The following is a 17,371-nucleotide window of genomic DNA, read 5'->3' as shown; positions in this document are numbered from 1 at the left end:
CAGGTTATGTAACAGATGCTCCTTCTTAGAAGAAGGATTAGGACACAAGGAAGGAACAACAATTTCCTGATTAATATACTTATTAGAAACAACCTTAGAAAGAAATCCAGGTTTGGTACGCAAAACCACCTTATCAGAATGAAATATAAGATTGTAACGCTGAAAGCTCAGAAACTCTACGAGCAGAAGAAATAGCAACCAAAAGCAAAACTTTCAAAGATAACAATTTAATATTTATGGAATGCATGGGTTCAAATGGAACCCCTTGAAGAACTCTAAGAACTAAATTCAAACTCCAGGGAGGAGTAATTGGTCTAAATACAGGCTTAATTCTAGTTAGAGCCTGACAAAAAGACTGAACATCTGGAACATCTGCCAAACGTTTGTGAAGCAAAATTGACAAAGCAGAAATCTGTCCATTTAAGGAACTTGCTGATAATCCTTTCTCAAATCCTTCTTGGAGAAAAGACAGAATCCTGGGAATCCTAACTTTACTCCATGAGTGGCCCTTGGATTCACACCAATAAAGATATTTACGCCATATCTTATGATAGATCTTTCTAGTGACAGGCTTACTTGCCTGTATTAAAGTATCGATGACCGAATCTGAAAATCCCCACTTAGATAAAATCAAGCGTTCAATCTCCAAGCAGTCAGCTGCAGAGAATTTAGATTTGGATGTTGAAAAGGCCCTTGAATGAGAAAGTCCTGTCTCAAAGGAAGTTTCCACGGAGGCAGAGAGGACATGTCCACTAAATCCGCATACCAAGTCCTGCGTGGGCACGCAGGCGCGATCAGGATTACCGAAGCTCTCTCCTGTTTGATTCGAGCAATCACGCGTGGAAGGAGAGGAAACAGTGAAAACACATACACTAGGCTGAATTACCAAGGCACTGCCAAGGCATCTATCAGTTCGGCCTGGGGATCCCTCGACCTGGATCCGTAACGTGGAAGCTTGGCATTCTGTCGAGATGCCATCAGATCCAATTCCGGTCTGCCCTATTGGTGAATCAGTGAGGCAAACATCTCCAGGTGGAGTTCCCACTCCCCCGGATGAAAAGCCGCAGTCGTGATATTGTCCGACTGGAATCTGATGAATTTGGCCGAAGCCAACTGAGGCCATGCCTGAAGCGCATTGAATATTGCTCTCAGTTCCAGAATATTGATTGGAAGTAGAGACTCCACCTGAGTCCAAACACCCTGAGCCTTCAGGGAATTCCAGACTGCACCCCAGCCCAGTAGACTGGCGTCCTTTGTCACTATCACCCACAAGGGTTTGCGGAAACATGTCCCCTGGGACAGATGATCCAGCGACAACCACCAAAGAAGAGAGTCTCTTGTCTCTTGATCCAGATTTATCTGAGGAGATAAATTTGCATAGTCCCCATTCCACTGTCCGAGCATGCACAGCTGCAGTGGTCTGACATGAAAGTGAGCAAACAGAATGATGTCCATTGCCGCTGCCATTAATCCAATCACCTCCATACACTGAGCCACTGATGGCCGAGGAATGGACTGAAGTGCTCGGCAAGTATTTAGAATCTTTGATTTTCTGTCCTCTGTCAGAAATATTTTCATGTCTACCGTTCTACTAGGAACTAGTGAACTTTTTTCTATGTTCACCTTCCAACCGTGAGTTCTCAGGAAGGACAACACTGTGTCCGTGTGAGATTTTGTCAGATGATAGGTTGACGCCTGAATCAAAATATCGTCCAGATAAGGTGCCACTGCTATTCCCCACGGTCTGAGAACCGCCAGAAGGGACCCTAGAACCTTTGTGAAGATCCTGGGTGCTGTGGCCAACCCCAAGGGAAGAGCCACGAACTGAAAATGTTTGTCCAGGAAGGCAAACCTTAGGAACTGATGATGATCCTTGTGAATAGGGATATGAAGGTATGCATCCTTCAAGGCCATGGTAGTCATATATTGACCCTCCTGGATCATTGGTAAAATTGTTCGTATAGTCTCCATCTTGAATGATGGGACTCTGAGAAACTTGTTTAGACACTTGAGATCTAAATTGGGTCTGAAAGTTCCCTCTTTTTTGGGAAACACGAAAAGATTTAAGTAAAACCCCTGTCCCTGTTCCAGTTTTGGAATGGGACAAATTACTCCTATGGTAGAGAGGTCTTTTACACAGCGTAAGAACGCCTCTCTTTTTATCTGGTCTACAGACAATCGTGAAAGATGAAATCTCCCTCTTGGGAGAAAATCCTTGAATTCCAGTTGATACCCATGGGTCACGATTTCCAATGCCCAGGGGTCCTGAACATCTCTTGCCCAAGCCTGGGCAAAGAAAGAAAGTCTGCCCCCTACTAGATCCGGTCCCGGATCGGGGGTCGCCCCTTCATGCTGTCTTTGTAGCAGCAGCGGGCTTCTTGGATTGTTAACCTTTATTCCAAGCCTGGTTGGTTCTCCAGACGGACTTGGATTGAGCAAAATTCCTTTCCTGCTTTGTGGAGGAAGAGTAAGCAGAGGGTACTCCTTTAAAATTTTGAAAGGAATGAAAATTATTTTGTTTACCCCTCATCTTAACAGACTTATCCTGAGGTAGGGCATGGCCTTTACCTCCAGTAATGTCAGAAATGATTTCCTTCATTTCAGGCCCGAATAGGGTCTTACCCTTGAAAGGAATAGCTAAAAGCTTAGATTTTGATGACACATCAGCAAACCACGATTTGAGCCATAGCGCTCTACGTGCTAAAATGGCAAATCTTGCATTTTTCGCCGCTAATTTAGCAATTTGAAAAGCAGCATCTGTAATAAAAGAATTAGCTAGCTTGAGAGCCTTAATTCTATCTAAAATATCCTCTAAAACTAAAGGAGTTTCAACCTTTAGAGATTCTTCTAGAGCATCGAACCAAAAAGCTGCTGCAGTAGTGACTGGGACAATGCAAGCTGTTGGTTGTAAAAGGAAACCCTGATGAATAAATAATTTCTTTAGAAGACTCTCTAACTTCTTATCCATAGGGTCTTTGAAAGCACAACTGTCTTCAATAGGTATAGTTGTACGCTTAGCCAGGGTAGAAATAGCTCCCTCCACCTTAGGGCCCGACTGCCAAGAGTCCCGAATGGTGTCTGATATGGGATACATTTTCTTGAAATTAGGGGGAGGAGAGAACGGTATACCCAATCTGTCCCATTCCTTTTTTATAATTTCCAAAATTCTTTTAGGAACCGGAAAAACATCAGTGTAAGTAGGTACCTCCAAGTATTTGTCCATTTTACACAATTTCTCTGGTGGGATTACAATAGGGTCACAATCATCCAGAGTCGCTAAAACCTCCCTAAGTAACAGGCGGAGGAGTTCAAGCTTAAATTTAAAAGACATGACGTCCGAATCAGTCTGAGGTAACATACTTCCTGGGTCTGAAAGTTCTCCCTCAGACAATAATTCCCTGACCCTCAACTCAGAGCCCTGTGAGGGTATATCAGAAATAGCCAACAAAGCATCAGAGGATTCAGTATGTACATTAATACTTGACCTACTGCGTTTACCCTGTAACACTGGTAATTTAGATAATACTTCTGTAAGGGTAGTTGACATAACTGCAGCCATATCCTGCAGAGTAAAAGAATTAGACGCACTTGATGTACTTGGCGTTGCTTGTGTGAGCGTTAAAGGTTGTGACACTTGAGGAGAATTAGATGGCATATCCTGATTCTCTTCAGACTGAGAATCATCCTTAGGCACACTTCCTTTACCTAAAATATGCTTTTTACATTGTAAGGCCCTTTCAGTACAAGAGGTACACAAAGTAAGAGGGGGTACCACAATGGCTTCTAAACACATAGAGCAATTAGATTCCTCAATGTCAGACATGTTGAACAAATTAGCAATAACCACAATAGTCGTAAATCACCTTATTTATTGATTTAAAACACTTTTTGAAAAATGTGTACTGCGCCTTTAAGAAATAAAAAGCGCACAATTTTTCTCAGATTGTCAAAAAACGTTAATAAATGTTACACAATTAAATATTTATATTCAATTGGCCCAAAAATTATTGCACCCTTTAAGGAAAATGGAAATTTACCCTCTAAGAGACATTTTTAAGCAAAAAAAATATGTTTGACTGAAAAATGACCCCTGCACCTCGCCACAGCTCTGCTGTGGCGCCTACCTGCCCCCAGGGTACTGCAGAAAAGACTCAACAACGATCCAGTGAACAGAACAGAAATTTAGGCCCCACCGGAGCAAATGCCTGCTGCCTTCTCAGTCAGAATCAACTGCGCGTCTGAGCGTGCGAAATAGGCCCCGCCCATCAAGGACGTCGTGCTAATAGTCTGAACAACCGCATGGGAAGCAGTCTGAAAACAAGCCATGTGGTCCCTTTAAAAATAAACTTGCAGCCCTTGTTAATAAACTATAATTACTCAAGCTGCCTCTCCCAGTGTCAAGCCCCATATAGTATAACGTTATATGTTAGGCAATATGAACATAGGTCTCTCAGTAACACCCTCAGTGTACAGGTCTACTGCTTACCTTTTCCCTTGCAGGGAAAAAATGTCAGCCAGCTCTAATATACCAAGTCTCCTCAGAATAAAAGACTGAACATACCTCAATGCTGCTTGTAGCATGACACCGTTCTCCACACTGAAGATTTCTCTTGCACTACCTTCAGAAGCTCTGTGGGAACCAATATGGACCTTAGTTACATCTGCTAAGATCATCAACCTCAGGGCAGAAATCTTCTTCTTATATCTCCCTGAGGAAAATAGTACTCACCGGTACCATTTAAAATAAAAAACTTCTTGATTGAAGAATCTAAAACTAACACCTCGCTTTACCTCTTCCTATTACTAACACAGGCAAAGAGAATGACTGGGGGTGGAGGGAAGGGAGGAGCTAAATATACAGCTCTGCAGTGGTGCTCTTTGCCACTTCCTGTTAGCAGGAGGTTAATATCCCACAAGTAAGGATGAAATCCGTGGACTCGTCATATCTTTGTAAAAGAAACTTAAATCATAGGCAGTACAATCAAACTGAGACAGCTGCCTGAAGAACCTTTCTACAAAAAGCTGCTTCCAAAGAAGCAAAAACGTAAAAGTGGTAAAATTTAGTAAAGGTATGCAAAGACCACCAAGTGGCTGCTTTGCAGATTTGATCAACTGAAGATTTATTCTTGAAAGCCCAAGATGTGGCAACTGATTTTGTAGAATGAGCTGTTATTCTCTGAGGCGGAGACTGCCCCACCTCCAAATAAGAGATTGTGAAATTAACAACTAAAAATCAATGCGCTGGTGGTAGATAAAGCTCCACATAAAAATCAGATACCCCAAGTAGTCTGAATAAGTAACTAGTTTTAAGAATTTTTTTTTTCTATTATGCGTGCGCCTATGTTAAAAAACACTAGCTAAATATCTACCAAACAACAATGGTCTTAAGAATTGTTAGTTAATAATAAATAATAAATTAATGAAAACATGTATATATATATTAAAGAGTATATGCAAATAAATGCTCAAATAATACCATTAAACGTTTGAAAAAATAATAAATGTTGTGTTATTACCACTGTAATAATACTTTCCCAATGATACTGGTTGAAAAATATCTATTTATTAAATTCACATGTAACACATAAAACAGTTTAAAAGGTTTTCTAGTAGCGTGTATATATATAAAAGTTGGTACCAACCATTACAAAATAATAAAAAAAAAAAAAAAAAAATAATAATAAATAAATAAATTAAAGAATTACGATATACTCAAATCTGTAAAAAGTATATAGTAGATAAAATATAGTTGTGTGATTCAAAATCCTGTGAACATAAGAATCATACAAGAAGGGTACAGCAAATGTTTGCTATTTAGTGCTACCCCTCGAAAAACTAACCATCTATTAAAATAGAACAAACAAAAGGTTATATAAGGTAAAACCACTTGTAGGTTTTTCTTTAGTGAAACTGAATGATACACACAGCATTCAATAGTCTATATTACGTGGTTTGATAAACCGTTTGCAGTTCAGGTATTTTTCAGACAATTAGCAGTCTTTTGTAATGCAATTTTTAGGCACAGTCTTATTTCTTTTAATTTTGTTTTCTAATAAGGTACCTTATTTGCACAATCAACGATCCAGGTAGTGTGTGGTCACAGCGATAAACCACTGTGTATAGGTAGTTGCAGGTAAAAACTTATTGCAGGTATACTTTAAGTATTTTTCAACGATGCTCCGGCGTGTGCGTCTCCTGTTGTGCTCCTATGTCACTACGTGTCCGGTTCCGGGCACGCCCACCAATTGCGGGCTTGACAAGTAAGCAGATAGTAACGATGTGTGTGGTAATCCAGTGCGGTGTGTTCTAACACCTGCTTCGTTGTAGCAGTCTGTGTCCAAGTAGCTTTTTTTATTATTTTGTAATGGTTGGTACCAACTTTTATATATATACACGCTACTAGAAAACCTTTTAAACTGTTTTATGTGTTACATGTGAATTTAATAAATAGATATTTTTCAACCAGTATCATTGGGAAAGTATTTTTACAGTGGTAATAACTCAACATTTATTATTTTTTCAAACGTTGCATATACTCTTTTATATATATATATATACATTTTTTCATTAATTTATTATTTATTATTAACTAACAATTCTTAAGACCATTGTTGTTTGGTAGATATTTAGCTAGTGTTTTTTAACATAGGCGCATGCATAATAGAAAAGAAATTTCCCACCTCCAAATAAGTTTTGTAAATCAGAAGTTTTAACCAAGATGCTAAAGAAATGGCAGAGGCTTTCTGCCCTTTTCTGGAACCAGAAAAAAAAAAAAGACTAGAAGTATTTCTGAAATCTTTAGTAGCATCAACATAATATTTCAAAGCTCTTACCACATCTAAAGAATGTAAAGATCTTTCAAGAGTATTCTTAGGATTAGGACACAAGGAAGGATCAATAATTTCCCTATTAATGTTGTTAGAATTCACACCTTTAGTCAAAAATGTAAACGAAGTATGCAAAACAGCTTTATCTTGAATGAAAATCAGATAAGGAGACTCACAAGAGAGAGCACACAATTCAGAAATTCTAGCAGAAGAGATAGCCAAGAGGAATAACACTTTCTATGAAAGAAGTTTAATGTCCAAAGAATGCATAGGTTCAAAAGCAGCCTTCAAAGTCTGTAATACCAAATTCAGACTCCAAGGAGGGGAGAGAGATTTAATAACAGGTTTGATACGAGTAGAAGCCTGTACCAAACAGTGAACATCAGGAAGATTAGCATTTTTTTCTGTGAAATAAAACTGAAAGGACAAATCTTGGCAGAAAAACCTTTATCCAAACCAACCTGAAGAATCCTAGGAATTCTATAAGAATGTCAAGAATAACCATGAGTGGAACACCATGAAATATAGGCTTTCCAAACCTTGTAATATATTTTCCATGAAACAGGCTTACAAGCCTTTATCATAGTGTTTATCACAGAGTCAGATAAACCTCTATGACTAAGGACTAAGTGTTCAATTTCCATGCCTTCAAATTTAGAGATTTGAGATCTGGATGGAAGAAGGGGCCTTGAGGCAGAAGGTTTGGTCTTAAAAGAAGTGACCAAGGATGGCAACTGGACATTTGGACAATAACCACATACAAGAACCTGTGAGGCCATGCTGGTGCTATCAGAAACACATAAGATTGTTCCATTATGATCTTTGATATCACTCTTGGAAGAAGAACCAGAGGCGGAAAAATGTAAGCAGGTTGGTAAAACCAAGAAACTGCTATAGCATCCATCATTTCCGCCTAAGGATCCATGGACCTGGAGAGGGATCTGGGAAGTTTCTTGTTCAGACGAGAGGCCATCAGATCTATGTCTGGAAGACCCCACATCTGCACAATCTGATAGAATACATTTGGATGGAGAGATCACTCCCCCTGGTATAGAGTCTTATGGCTGAGATAATCCGCTTCCCAATTGTCTACACCTGGTATATGAATCGTAGTTATAAGACATGAGTTGGATTCCACCCAAGAAAGTTTTAGAGATACTTCCTTCATTGCTAGATGACTGCGAGTCCCTCCTTGTTGATTGAAATATGCCCCTGTTGTGACCTTGTCTGTTTGAAACCGAATATATGGTTCTCTCTTTAAAATAGGCCAAGCCTGAAGAGCTCTGAAAATAGCACAGAGTTCTAAGATAGGGATTGGTAACCTCGCCTCTCGAGGATTCCAAACTCCTTGTGCTGTTAGAGACCCCCAAACAGTTCCCTAACCTGTGAGACTTGCATCTGTTGTGATCACAGTCCAGGTAGGACAAACAAAGGAGGCCCCTTGAACAATAAGGTGATGGTTTAACCACTAAGTCAGAAAGAGTTGAGAGTTGGGATGTAAGTATATCAGTTGTGATATCTGAGTATAATCCCTGCACCATTGGTGCAACATGCAAAGCTGTAGAGGTCTCATATGAAAACGAGCAAAAGGGATTGCGTCCAATGCTGCAATCATGAGACCTAAAACTTCCATGCACATAGCCACTGAAGGGAATGATAGAGACTGAAGGTTTAAACAAGCTGAAATAATTCTCAAACATCTCTTTTCTGTTAGGGATAGAGTTATGGACATTGCATCTATCTGTAAACCTAAAAGGTGACCTTTGTCTGAGGAACCATGTCTTTGAAGAAACAAAGATTCTGCTAAATGAAAAGATTGAACTAATACCAAGATATCGTCTAAATAAGAAAACACTGCAATACACTGCTCTCTGATTACAGATAGAAGGGCACCTAGAACTTTTGAGAATATTCTTGGTGCTGTTGCAAGGCCAAACGGAAGAGCGACAAATTGGTAATGCTTGTTTAGAAAAGAGAATCTCAGAAATTGATAGTAATCTGGATAAATCGGAATGTGAAAGTAAGCATCCCGTAAGTCTATTGTGGACATTAAGGGACCTTGCTGAACAGAAGGCAGAATAGTCCTTTTAGTCGCCATCTTGAAAGTTAGGACTCTTACAAACGATTTAAAGTTTTCAGATACAAAATTGGTCTGAAAGAATTTTCCATCTTTGGTACAATGAATAGATTTGAATAAAAACCCAATCCTTGTTCCTGCTGTGGAACTAGGACAATTAACCCTGAAAGTTCTAGATCTGAAACACATTTCATAAAGGCTTGAGCTTTTACTGGTTTTTTTGGTACATGGTTAAGAAAGAATCTTCCCAAGGGAGGTCTTATTCTAAATCCTATTCAATACCCCTGAAAAATTATATTCTAAATTCCCTGATTTTGGACAGAATCTGTGCAAACTCTTTGAAATCATTTTACCAGAAGAACCGGCTTCATGTAGGTTTAGTGGCAGGATTTGGTTTCTTATAAGGTTTATTCTAATTCGGAGATGGTCTCCAATTAGAGTCAGAGGCCTTAGGGGAAGGAGTGGTTTTCTGTTCTCTATTCTGACGAAAGGAACGAAAACGATTAGGAGCTTTAAATTTACCCCCAGTAACAGTGGCGATAATAGAATCCAATTGTGAACCAAAAAGATTTTTATCTTGAAAAGAAAGAGATAATAATCTAGATTTAGACACCATTTCAGCATTCCAAGATTTAAGCCATAAAGCTCTTCTAGTTAGACTGGCTAAAGACATGGATTTGACATTGATCTTCACAACATCATATATAGCATCACAAATAAAATGATTTGCATGTTAAAGTAAAACAATAATGTTAGATAATTCAGAATCTAAAGACAACTGCTGTGCTAAACTGTCCAACCAAAAAGTAGAAGCAGCAGCAACAACAGCCATATATATAACAGGTCTAAGAATATAGCCAGTATGTAAATATTCCCTTCTTAGATAAGATTCAAGCTTCCTATCTAAAGGATCCTCAAAAAGAAGTACTGTCTTCCATAGGAAAAGTAGTACGTTTGGCAAGAGTGGAAATTGCCCCATCAACTTTAGGAACTGTTTCCCAAAGTTCTAAATTGGCCACAGGTAAAGGATACAATTTCTTAAACCTAGAAGGGTTAAAAGAGGTACCAGGCTTAGACCATTCTATAGCAATCACATTAGAGATAGCATCTGGAATAGGAAATACTTCAGGAGCAATAACAGTAGTCTTAAAAACAGAATTTAGATACTAGCTTTATCATCAGGAGGTTTAGACTCCTCAATACCCAAAGTAAACAAAACTTCCTTTAAGAGCGAGCAATATTCTATTTTAAATAAAAAAGATGATTTGTCTATATCTGTCTCTGACGTGGCATCCTCTGAATCAGAGGGAACCCCATCAGTAGAGGATACATCAGTATGCTGAAGGTCAGAACTTAATTCACTAGCCCATTAAAAGATAGACACAGTTACCAACAAGCATTCACTTAAAGGGTCATGAAACCCAAAAATTTTGTTTCATGATTCAGATAGAGAATACAATTTTAAACAACTTTCTAATTTACTTCTATTATCTAATTTATTTAATTCTCTTGGTATCATTTGTTGAAGGAGCCGCAATGCACTACTGGTTTCTAACTGAACACATGGGTGAGCCAATGACAATCTGCATATATATGCAGCCACCAATCAGCAGCTAGAGCCTATGTTCTTTGTTGCTCCTGAGCTTACATAGATACAACTTTCAGCATAGGATAACAATAGAAGGAAGCAAATTAAATAAAAGAAGTAAATTGAAAAGTTGGTTAAAATTGTATTCTCTATCATAATCATTAAATAAAAATTTTGGGTTTCATGTCCCTTTAATAATAAAAACATAAATAATTTTATTTTATTTTTTTTATTTTTTTTTAATAAGTAAGTTTTTATTAGTGAAAAGAATACAGAACCACATAACAAGACAATTATGCTCGGCAAAATTGATAACAGATTACATTTTAACAGTCAAGGGTTCATTAACATAAAAAAGAGAATCGTGTTACCTAACTCAGTGGAGAGGACTATAATGAGATCATTCATGAGCTGTGTATTCGTACGTTTCAGGAGTTATGTATTGGTCTGTCATAGAGAGAATTTTGCCTTTTTTTCTTAGGAATTTTAGGTATAGTATGGCCATTTATGCCATACATATTGAGCCTGACAGTGAGGGGAGATAAGGTATAGAACATATAAAATATGTACACTTGAAAGTAATACTGGGAGGGGTAGGCATCTACCTCTCTTTACAGGGAGGGGGGGGAGGTATCGGAGGGAGGTAGCGGCTTCAGAAAGTGGAAGGGGGGAGGGGCAGAGCAATGAGGGGCACCTCAAACCCTACACGGTGGGGCGCTTCCTCTAGGGAGGGGCAGTCCAAGTAGTCACAGGGAGGTCGCTAGGTCTGAGGAGACAGGGGACATCGTGTAGTTGGCTTTAGGTAAGTCTCCCAAGGTTCCCAGATTAGGGGAAAGATATCCGACTGTTTCCTAGTCCGGAAGACATAGTCTTCCATTGATTTAACGTACTGCAGGTAGTCGACAACTGCCTGCCATCTTGGGGGCTGTTGTTTCTTCCAATTCCTGGCGATTAACATCTTGACTGATGTCAGTATGTAGACTAACAGGTATCTCTTGTGTCTCGGTAGTTTTTTAACTCCCAGATGTAACAGGGCCAGGCCTGGAGTGTCCGGGGTCGGGAGTTCTAGAGCCTTGCAGACCTCACAGGTTTTCGACCAAAGAGGTCGGAGTTTGCTACATGACCACCACACATGGAGCGGGGTACCCGTCTCTCCACACCCTCTCCAACATAAGGGTGAGTACTCAGGGTACAGGGCCCGGAGTTTGGTCGGCACTAAGTGCCACCTGGAGATGATCTTGAAATAAAGTTCATACATTGTAGCACAATGAAGTGCTGATTTAGTCAACTGTATCGCCTTAGTCCAGTCAAGTGTCGAAAAAGTGAGTCTCAACTCAGCCTCCCAGGAGGTCATATGCCTGGTTTTCACCAGTGTGGGAGGACCCATTAGGGATCGATAATGGGCTGTGAGAGGTTTGCTCAGCTGGAGGTTTGCCCTCCATCTCATCTCCCAGATGGTAGGAGCTCTGAGTTTGTCAACTAAGAAACCCCAGGCTTTCATCAGGGATCTCAGTCTCATAAAGTCAAACTCGAGGGATCTGGGAATAGCGAATTTAGACAGCATGTCTTGCGGCATGAGAAGTTTCTCATTCAGGTAGAAGTCGCTCAAGGAGGTGACCTCTAGGGCTTTCCAGGGGGCAAGTCGAATATTTGTTAGCCCCTGAAGGAGCGACATGAGAGGGTGAATGGGCGAAGGGTGTGGGGCTATCAATTGGTGGTGTCTGAGGCGGAACCAAACCGATTGACATTCTTTGATGAGAAGGTTGGAGACCGGTATCTGTGCAGTCAAGTGTGGTGGAACCCACAGGAGGTCAGAGAGGTCGACATAGGCAGGGAGAGAAGCCTGCTCCAGTTCCCGCCATCTGGTAGGAGGCAGGGCAGGTCCCCACGCTGAGACGTGCGAGATCATCGCCGCATGGTGGTATAGTTGGACGTTGGGTAGTCCCAGCCCACCTCTGTCTATAGGAACCTGAAGCGTGGCCGCAGCCACCCTTGGGCGCTTATTGTTCCAAACATATGCATTGAATGCAGTCTGGAAGCCACTTAATGTCTTTTCCGGGACCGAGATGGGGATACACCGCATAAGGTAGGTTAATTTAGGGAGGATCATCATCTTCAGAGCAGAAATTCTGCCCATCCAGGAGATTTCCTCATATTTTCTAGATTTCAGTCTCGTCTCAGTCTCCCGTAGAAGAACACTGTAGTTCTCCTGCAATACCGTATTTTTGTCATGTGACAAAAAGACACCTAAGTGTCTGATCCCATTTGTTGACCACCTAAACGAGTAGAGTCGCCTAAGGCGTCTCTGCTCCGAATGCTCGATGTGAATCATGTAGGCCTCTGTTTTAGACACATTGACCTTATAATTCGAAATGTTACTAAAGGCGTCAATAATCTCAAAGAGATAGGGGAGTGATTCTACTGGGTTGGTGAGGAAGAGAGTGAGATCATCGGCAAAGAGTGCCAATTTCTGAAGTGTGTCGTGTATCTGTAGGCCCTGGACCTCAGGACTTTCTCTGATTGCCTCCGCCAGAGGTTCCATCACCAGCGCGAAGAGGAGCGGAGACAGGGGGCACCCCTGTCTGGTTCCGTTCCTGATCGCAATTTTAGGGGAGCAGAAGCCCATTCCCTTAATAACAGCCGTCGGGGAAGCGTAGAGAGCGGCAACAGCTGTGCGAAACGTCGCAGGGATCCCAAAACGTTCTAAAGTGTAAAACATGTAATCCCACCTCACCCTGTCAAACGCTTTCTCTGCGTCCATGGACAGGGTGAGGAGGGGTAGTCCCATATCAGCTGTTTCCACAAATATGTTCAGTAGTCTACGGGTGTTATCTGTGCCTTGCCTTCCTTGAATGAATCCCACCTGGTCCAGATGGACCAAAGAGGGCAAGTGTTTTCCAAGCCTAGTCGCAAGGACCTTGGCATAGATTTTCACATCTACATTAATGAGGGAGATGGGCCGATAGCTCTCGCAGAGCGTTGGGTCCTTCCCCTCCTTGGGTATAGTCAAGATATTAGCCTCCAAGAACTCAGGAAGGAAAGCTCCCTCTTCTCTAACCTCACCGAAAAGATGGAGTAGGATAGGAGACAGTACGTGGGTAAGGGAACGATAAAAGAGGCCCGTGAACCCATCTGGACCTGGAGCCTTGTGGGGCTTCAAGGTCAATATGGCTGTTTTGATTTCCTCTAAAGTGAATGGGGCAGTTAGATCCTCGGCTGAGTCTTCTGTTAGGAAGGGGAGGTTCAACTTTGCCAAGAACTGCTGAGCAGCTATTCTGCAGTCTCTGGATCCCGAGGAATTGCTATCAAGGTCATATAAGGAAGCATAGTAGTCAGCAAAAGCCTTCCCTATGCTTCTAGGCGAGTGGACTACGCCAGTCGCCGAAGAAATCATGGGGATTCTGGCCTGGACCGCACGATCCCTGAGTTTACGGGCCAACAATCTGTCTGCCTTGTTCCCCTTGTAAAAATACACCTGTCTGAGTCGAAGTAAGGTTGCCTGGACTCGTAGTTGCTCTCTCTTGGCAATTTCCTCCCTGATAGCGCCAACTCGGTCGCCCATAGTGGGAGTGGGAGAATACTTGTTAGTCAATTCTGCCTGTCTCAGTTCCGCATAGAGCTTAGCAAGGGAAACCTTGTTTTTAGCCTTTAATGATGCGCTTTTTTTTATAAAATGGCCCCTAAGGTAGGCTTTGAATGCGGCCCACAGGATTCCCTGGGTCGTGTCACCCGTGTCATTATGTCTCAGGAAATCCGAGATTGTCTCCACTAGCTGAGGGATTTCCCCCTCTGACAAGAGATGGTCAGGTAGCTTCCAAGAGGGCCTGGAGTCCGGGGGGCGCAAGATGGAGCACCCAGCACTGACAAGGTCATGGTCTGACCAGGGGCATGGTCTAATACGTGGGGCACAGAATTGATCCAAGGTCCAGGAATCACACAAGAGGTAGTCTATCCTGGAGTAGGAGTTATGGGGCTTGGAGAAATGGGTGTAGTCTCTTTCTGTCGGTGCAAGGCAGCGCCAGATGTCATACAGGCCATGTTGGTACATTAGTTTGCGCAGCGCATTTGACTGGGTGTTAAGGTTTCGGTCAGGGGGGCAAGCTTTTGGAGTTTTTTTATCTAGGGCAGGATCCCAGACCAAATTGAGGTCGCCCCCTATCAGTAGGTGTCCCCTCTTGACTTCTCCCAGTCTCCCTAGAAACTGTCTCAAAAAAGGGATCTGTTTGGCGTTTGGGGCGTAAAGAGAGACTAGGGTATAGAGGATTCCGTTCAGTGTGCAGATTAAGATTAAATATCTACCCTCCGGGTCACGATCTACGTATTCCACACTGCAACAGATATCTCTGTGTATCAATATTGCTACCCCTCTCTTTTTCTCAGAGAAGGAAGCGGTTTCGCATATGGGGTAGTGTATCGGGCTACGGAATGGCTTGGATTTGGAGTCCCAATGGGTCTCCTGGAGGAATACTATATGCAATTTGTGGGCATTGAGATAGTTAGATAAAAGGCTACGTTTAGTGGGGGAGTTTAAGCCCTGGGCATTGAGAGTGGCTATAGTTGTGGGTGCCATTGGGTTAAGAGACTCTAAGTCACTAGTTGAGTGAGCCTAGCGGGAAGTTTGTCTGTGGGGGCAAGGAGGGGGGGAAACAAAGGAGGGAGAGGTAAGGCTGTCTACTCTCAAGTAAGAAGTTAAGGTTGTTAAAAACTGTCAGGAAATAATTTGATGTGTATACTACACTATCGCTATGAGTGCTCTTACAAAAAAGTGTAAGAGATCACAACTATCAAGGTGGGGGGGAGGCCAGCATGCAGAGCCTGGCCCCAGTCAGTCATTCTGTGGCATGTGTCAGGTGGCCCTTAAGAGGAGGGTTCTCTGGGTAGGGCCCTGTGTATCATTTCGCATATGGTGTGCGGTAGGTCGTACATGGCAAATACACAGCTTAACATGAACAAAGCATTAACACGTCTCAGCTAGGGTAAACATAGCATAAGAAATTGAGCATTGACATAAACTTATTAGGTATCAACTAGAGCAGGCCATTTTTGGTGAACAAAACTGTGTTGTTCTTGCTGATTGGTGGATAAATTCACCCACCAATAAACAAGTGCTTTCCATGGTCCTGAACTAAAAAAAATAGATTAGATGCCTTCTTTTTCAAATAAAGAAAGCAAGAGAACAAAGAAAAACTGATAATAGGTGTAAATTATAAAATTGCATGATCTATCTGAATCTCGAATGAAAAAAAAATGGGTTCAGTGTCCCTTTAAGACAGGAGCTCCTCTGCTAAATTGCAAGTCATGTATACCTGGTGATGCAGTGGTGATGTCAACAAACACAGCGTGGACAGCTGGCCCGCAAGGAGCAAGTCAACACCTGTGGAGTGTGAGACGGACCCAACAGTGGGAGCGGCAAACATCTAGAGCTGGAGCGTTAAATAAGTTACCATACCAGTATTGAACTGTATGTACAGAGGGGTGTATACATGGATTAATGAGTCCAAGTAGTTTGCAGACGAGTACCCTTAGACTTGGGATGCAGTGAATACAGCAGTCATTGGGTACTGTTTTTTTAAACAGCTGGAGGATTCTCAATGCTCAGCAAAAAAAGTAACGTACTGTTTGCATCACTAAGTGCTTATTTACTACAAGGTTGACTTGAGGTGCCGCGGTCGTCATTGTACGCCAGTGATTATAGGTGAATATAAAAGCTGATGAACTGGCTTGAGAGAATAATGGATTTATGCTTACAGGATCTTTTTCTATTTAGGATGGACAATCTGTTTTAGAAATGTTATGAGAGAAGTATTTATGTTGGTTTTTCCATTTTTTCAAACACTCTTAGGGGGTATGTGTTTTGTGGTGATGTATAGGTATGTCACATACGGCTAGATTTAGAGTTTTGTCGGTAACGACCCGCGTAGCTAACGCTGCCTTTTTTCTGGCCGCACCATAAAAAAACTCTGGTATTGAGAGTCCACAGAAGGCTGCGTTAGGCTCCATAAAAGGAGCGTAGAGCATATTTAACGCAACTGCAACTCTCGATTACCAGAGTTGCTTACGGACACGGCCAGCCTCAAAAACGTGCTCGTGCACGATTTCCCCATAGGAAACAATGGGGCTGTTTGAGCTGAAAAAAAAACCTAACACTGCAAAAAAGCCGCGTTCAGCTCCTAACGCAGCCCATTGTTTGCTATGGGGAAAACACTTCCTACGTCTGCACCTAACACTCTAACATTTACCCGAGTCTAAACACCCTAACCTTACACTTATTAACCCCTATTCTGCGCCCCCGCTATCGCTGACCCCTGTATTTATTTTTAACCCCTAATCTGCCGCTCCGTAAACCGCCTCTACTTACATTTCCTATGTACCCTAATCTGCTGCCCCTAACACCGCGACACCCTATATTATATTTATTAAACCCTAATCTGCCCCCCACAACGTGTCTCCACCTGCCTACACTTATTAACCCTAATCTTCCGACCGGACCGCACCGCTATTATAATAAAGTTATTAACCCTAATCCGCCTCACTAATATAATAAATAGTATTAACCCTAATCTTCCCTCCCTAACATCGGCGACACCTAACTTCAAACATTAACCCTAATCGACTGGAGCTCACCGCTATTCTAATAAATGTATTAACCCTAAAGCTAAGTCTAACCCTAACACTAACACCCCCTAAATTAAATATAATTTAAATCTAACGAAATTAACTCTTATTAAATAAATTATTCCTATTTAAAGCTAAATTATTACCTGTAAAATAAATCCTAATATAGCTACAATATAAATTATATTTATATTTAGCTATTTTAGGATTTATATTTATTTTACAGGTAACTTTGTATTTTATTTTAACCAGGTACAATAGCTA

At 41.5% G+C, this 17,371-nt stretch overlaps 1 protein-coding gene across 1 annotated transcript in view; it reads right to left on the bottom strand.

The window, feature by feature from the left end:
• The window catches only part of LOC128652426 (uncharacterized), a 155,198-nt gene extending 140,658 nt beyond the window's left edge, over positions 1 to 14,540 (bottom strand). The window contains exons 1-2 of the mRNA XM_053705364.1: positions 13,356 to 14,540; positions 11,862 to 12,152 (exon numbers count right to left, since the gene is read on the bottom strand). Coding sequence (XP_053561339.1) covers positions 11,862 to 12,152; positions 13,356 to 14,540 — 1,476 coding nt within the window. The remainder of the gene's footprint in view (positions 1 to 11,861; positions 12,153 to 13,355) is intronic.
• Positions 14,541 to 17,371: the final 2,831 nt, after the last annotated feature.

The sequence above is a fragment of the Bombina bombina genome, chromosome 3 (assembly GCF_027579735.1).
Source record: "Bombina bombina isolate aBomBom1 chromosome 3, aBomBom1.pri, whole genome shotgun sequence".
In the NCBI taxonomy this organism is placed as follows: Eukaryota; Metazoa; Chordata; class Amphibia; order Anura; family Bombinatoridae; genus Bombina; species Bombina bombina.
The sequence above is the reverse complement of the archived record's forward strand: the minus strand, read 5'-3'. Positions and strand labels throughout refer to the sequence as shown.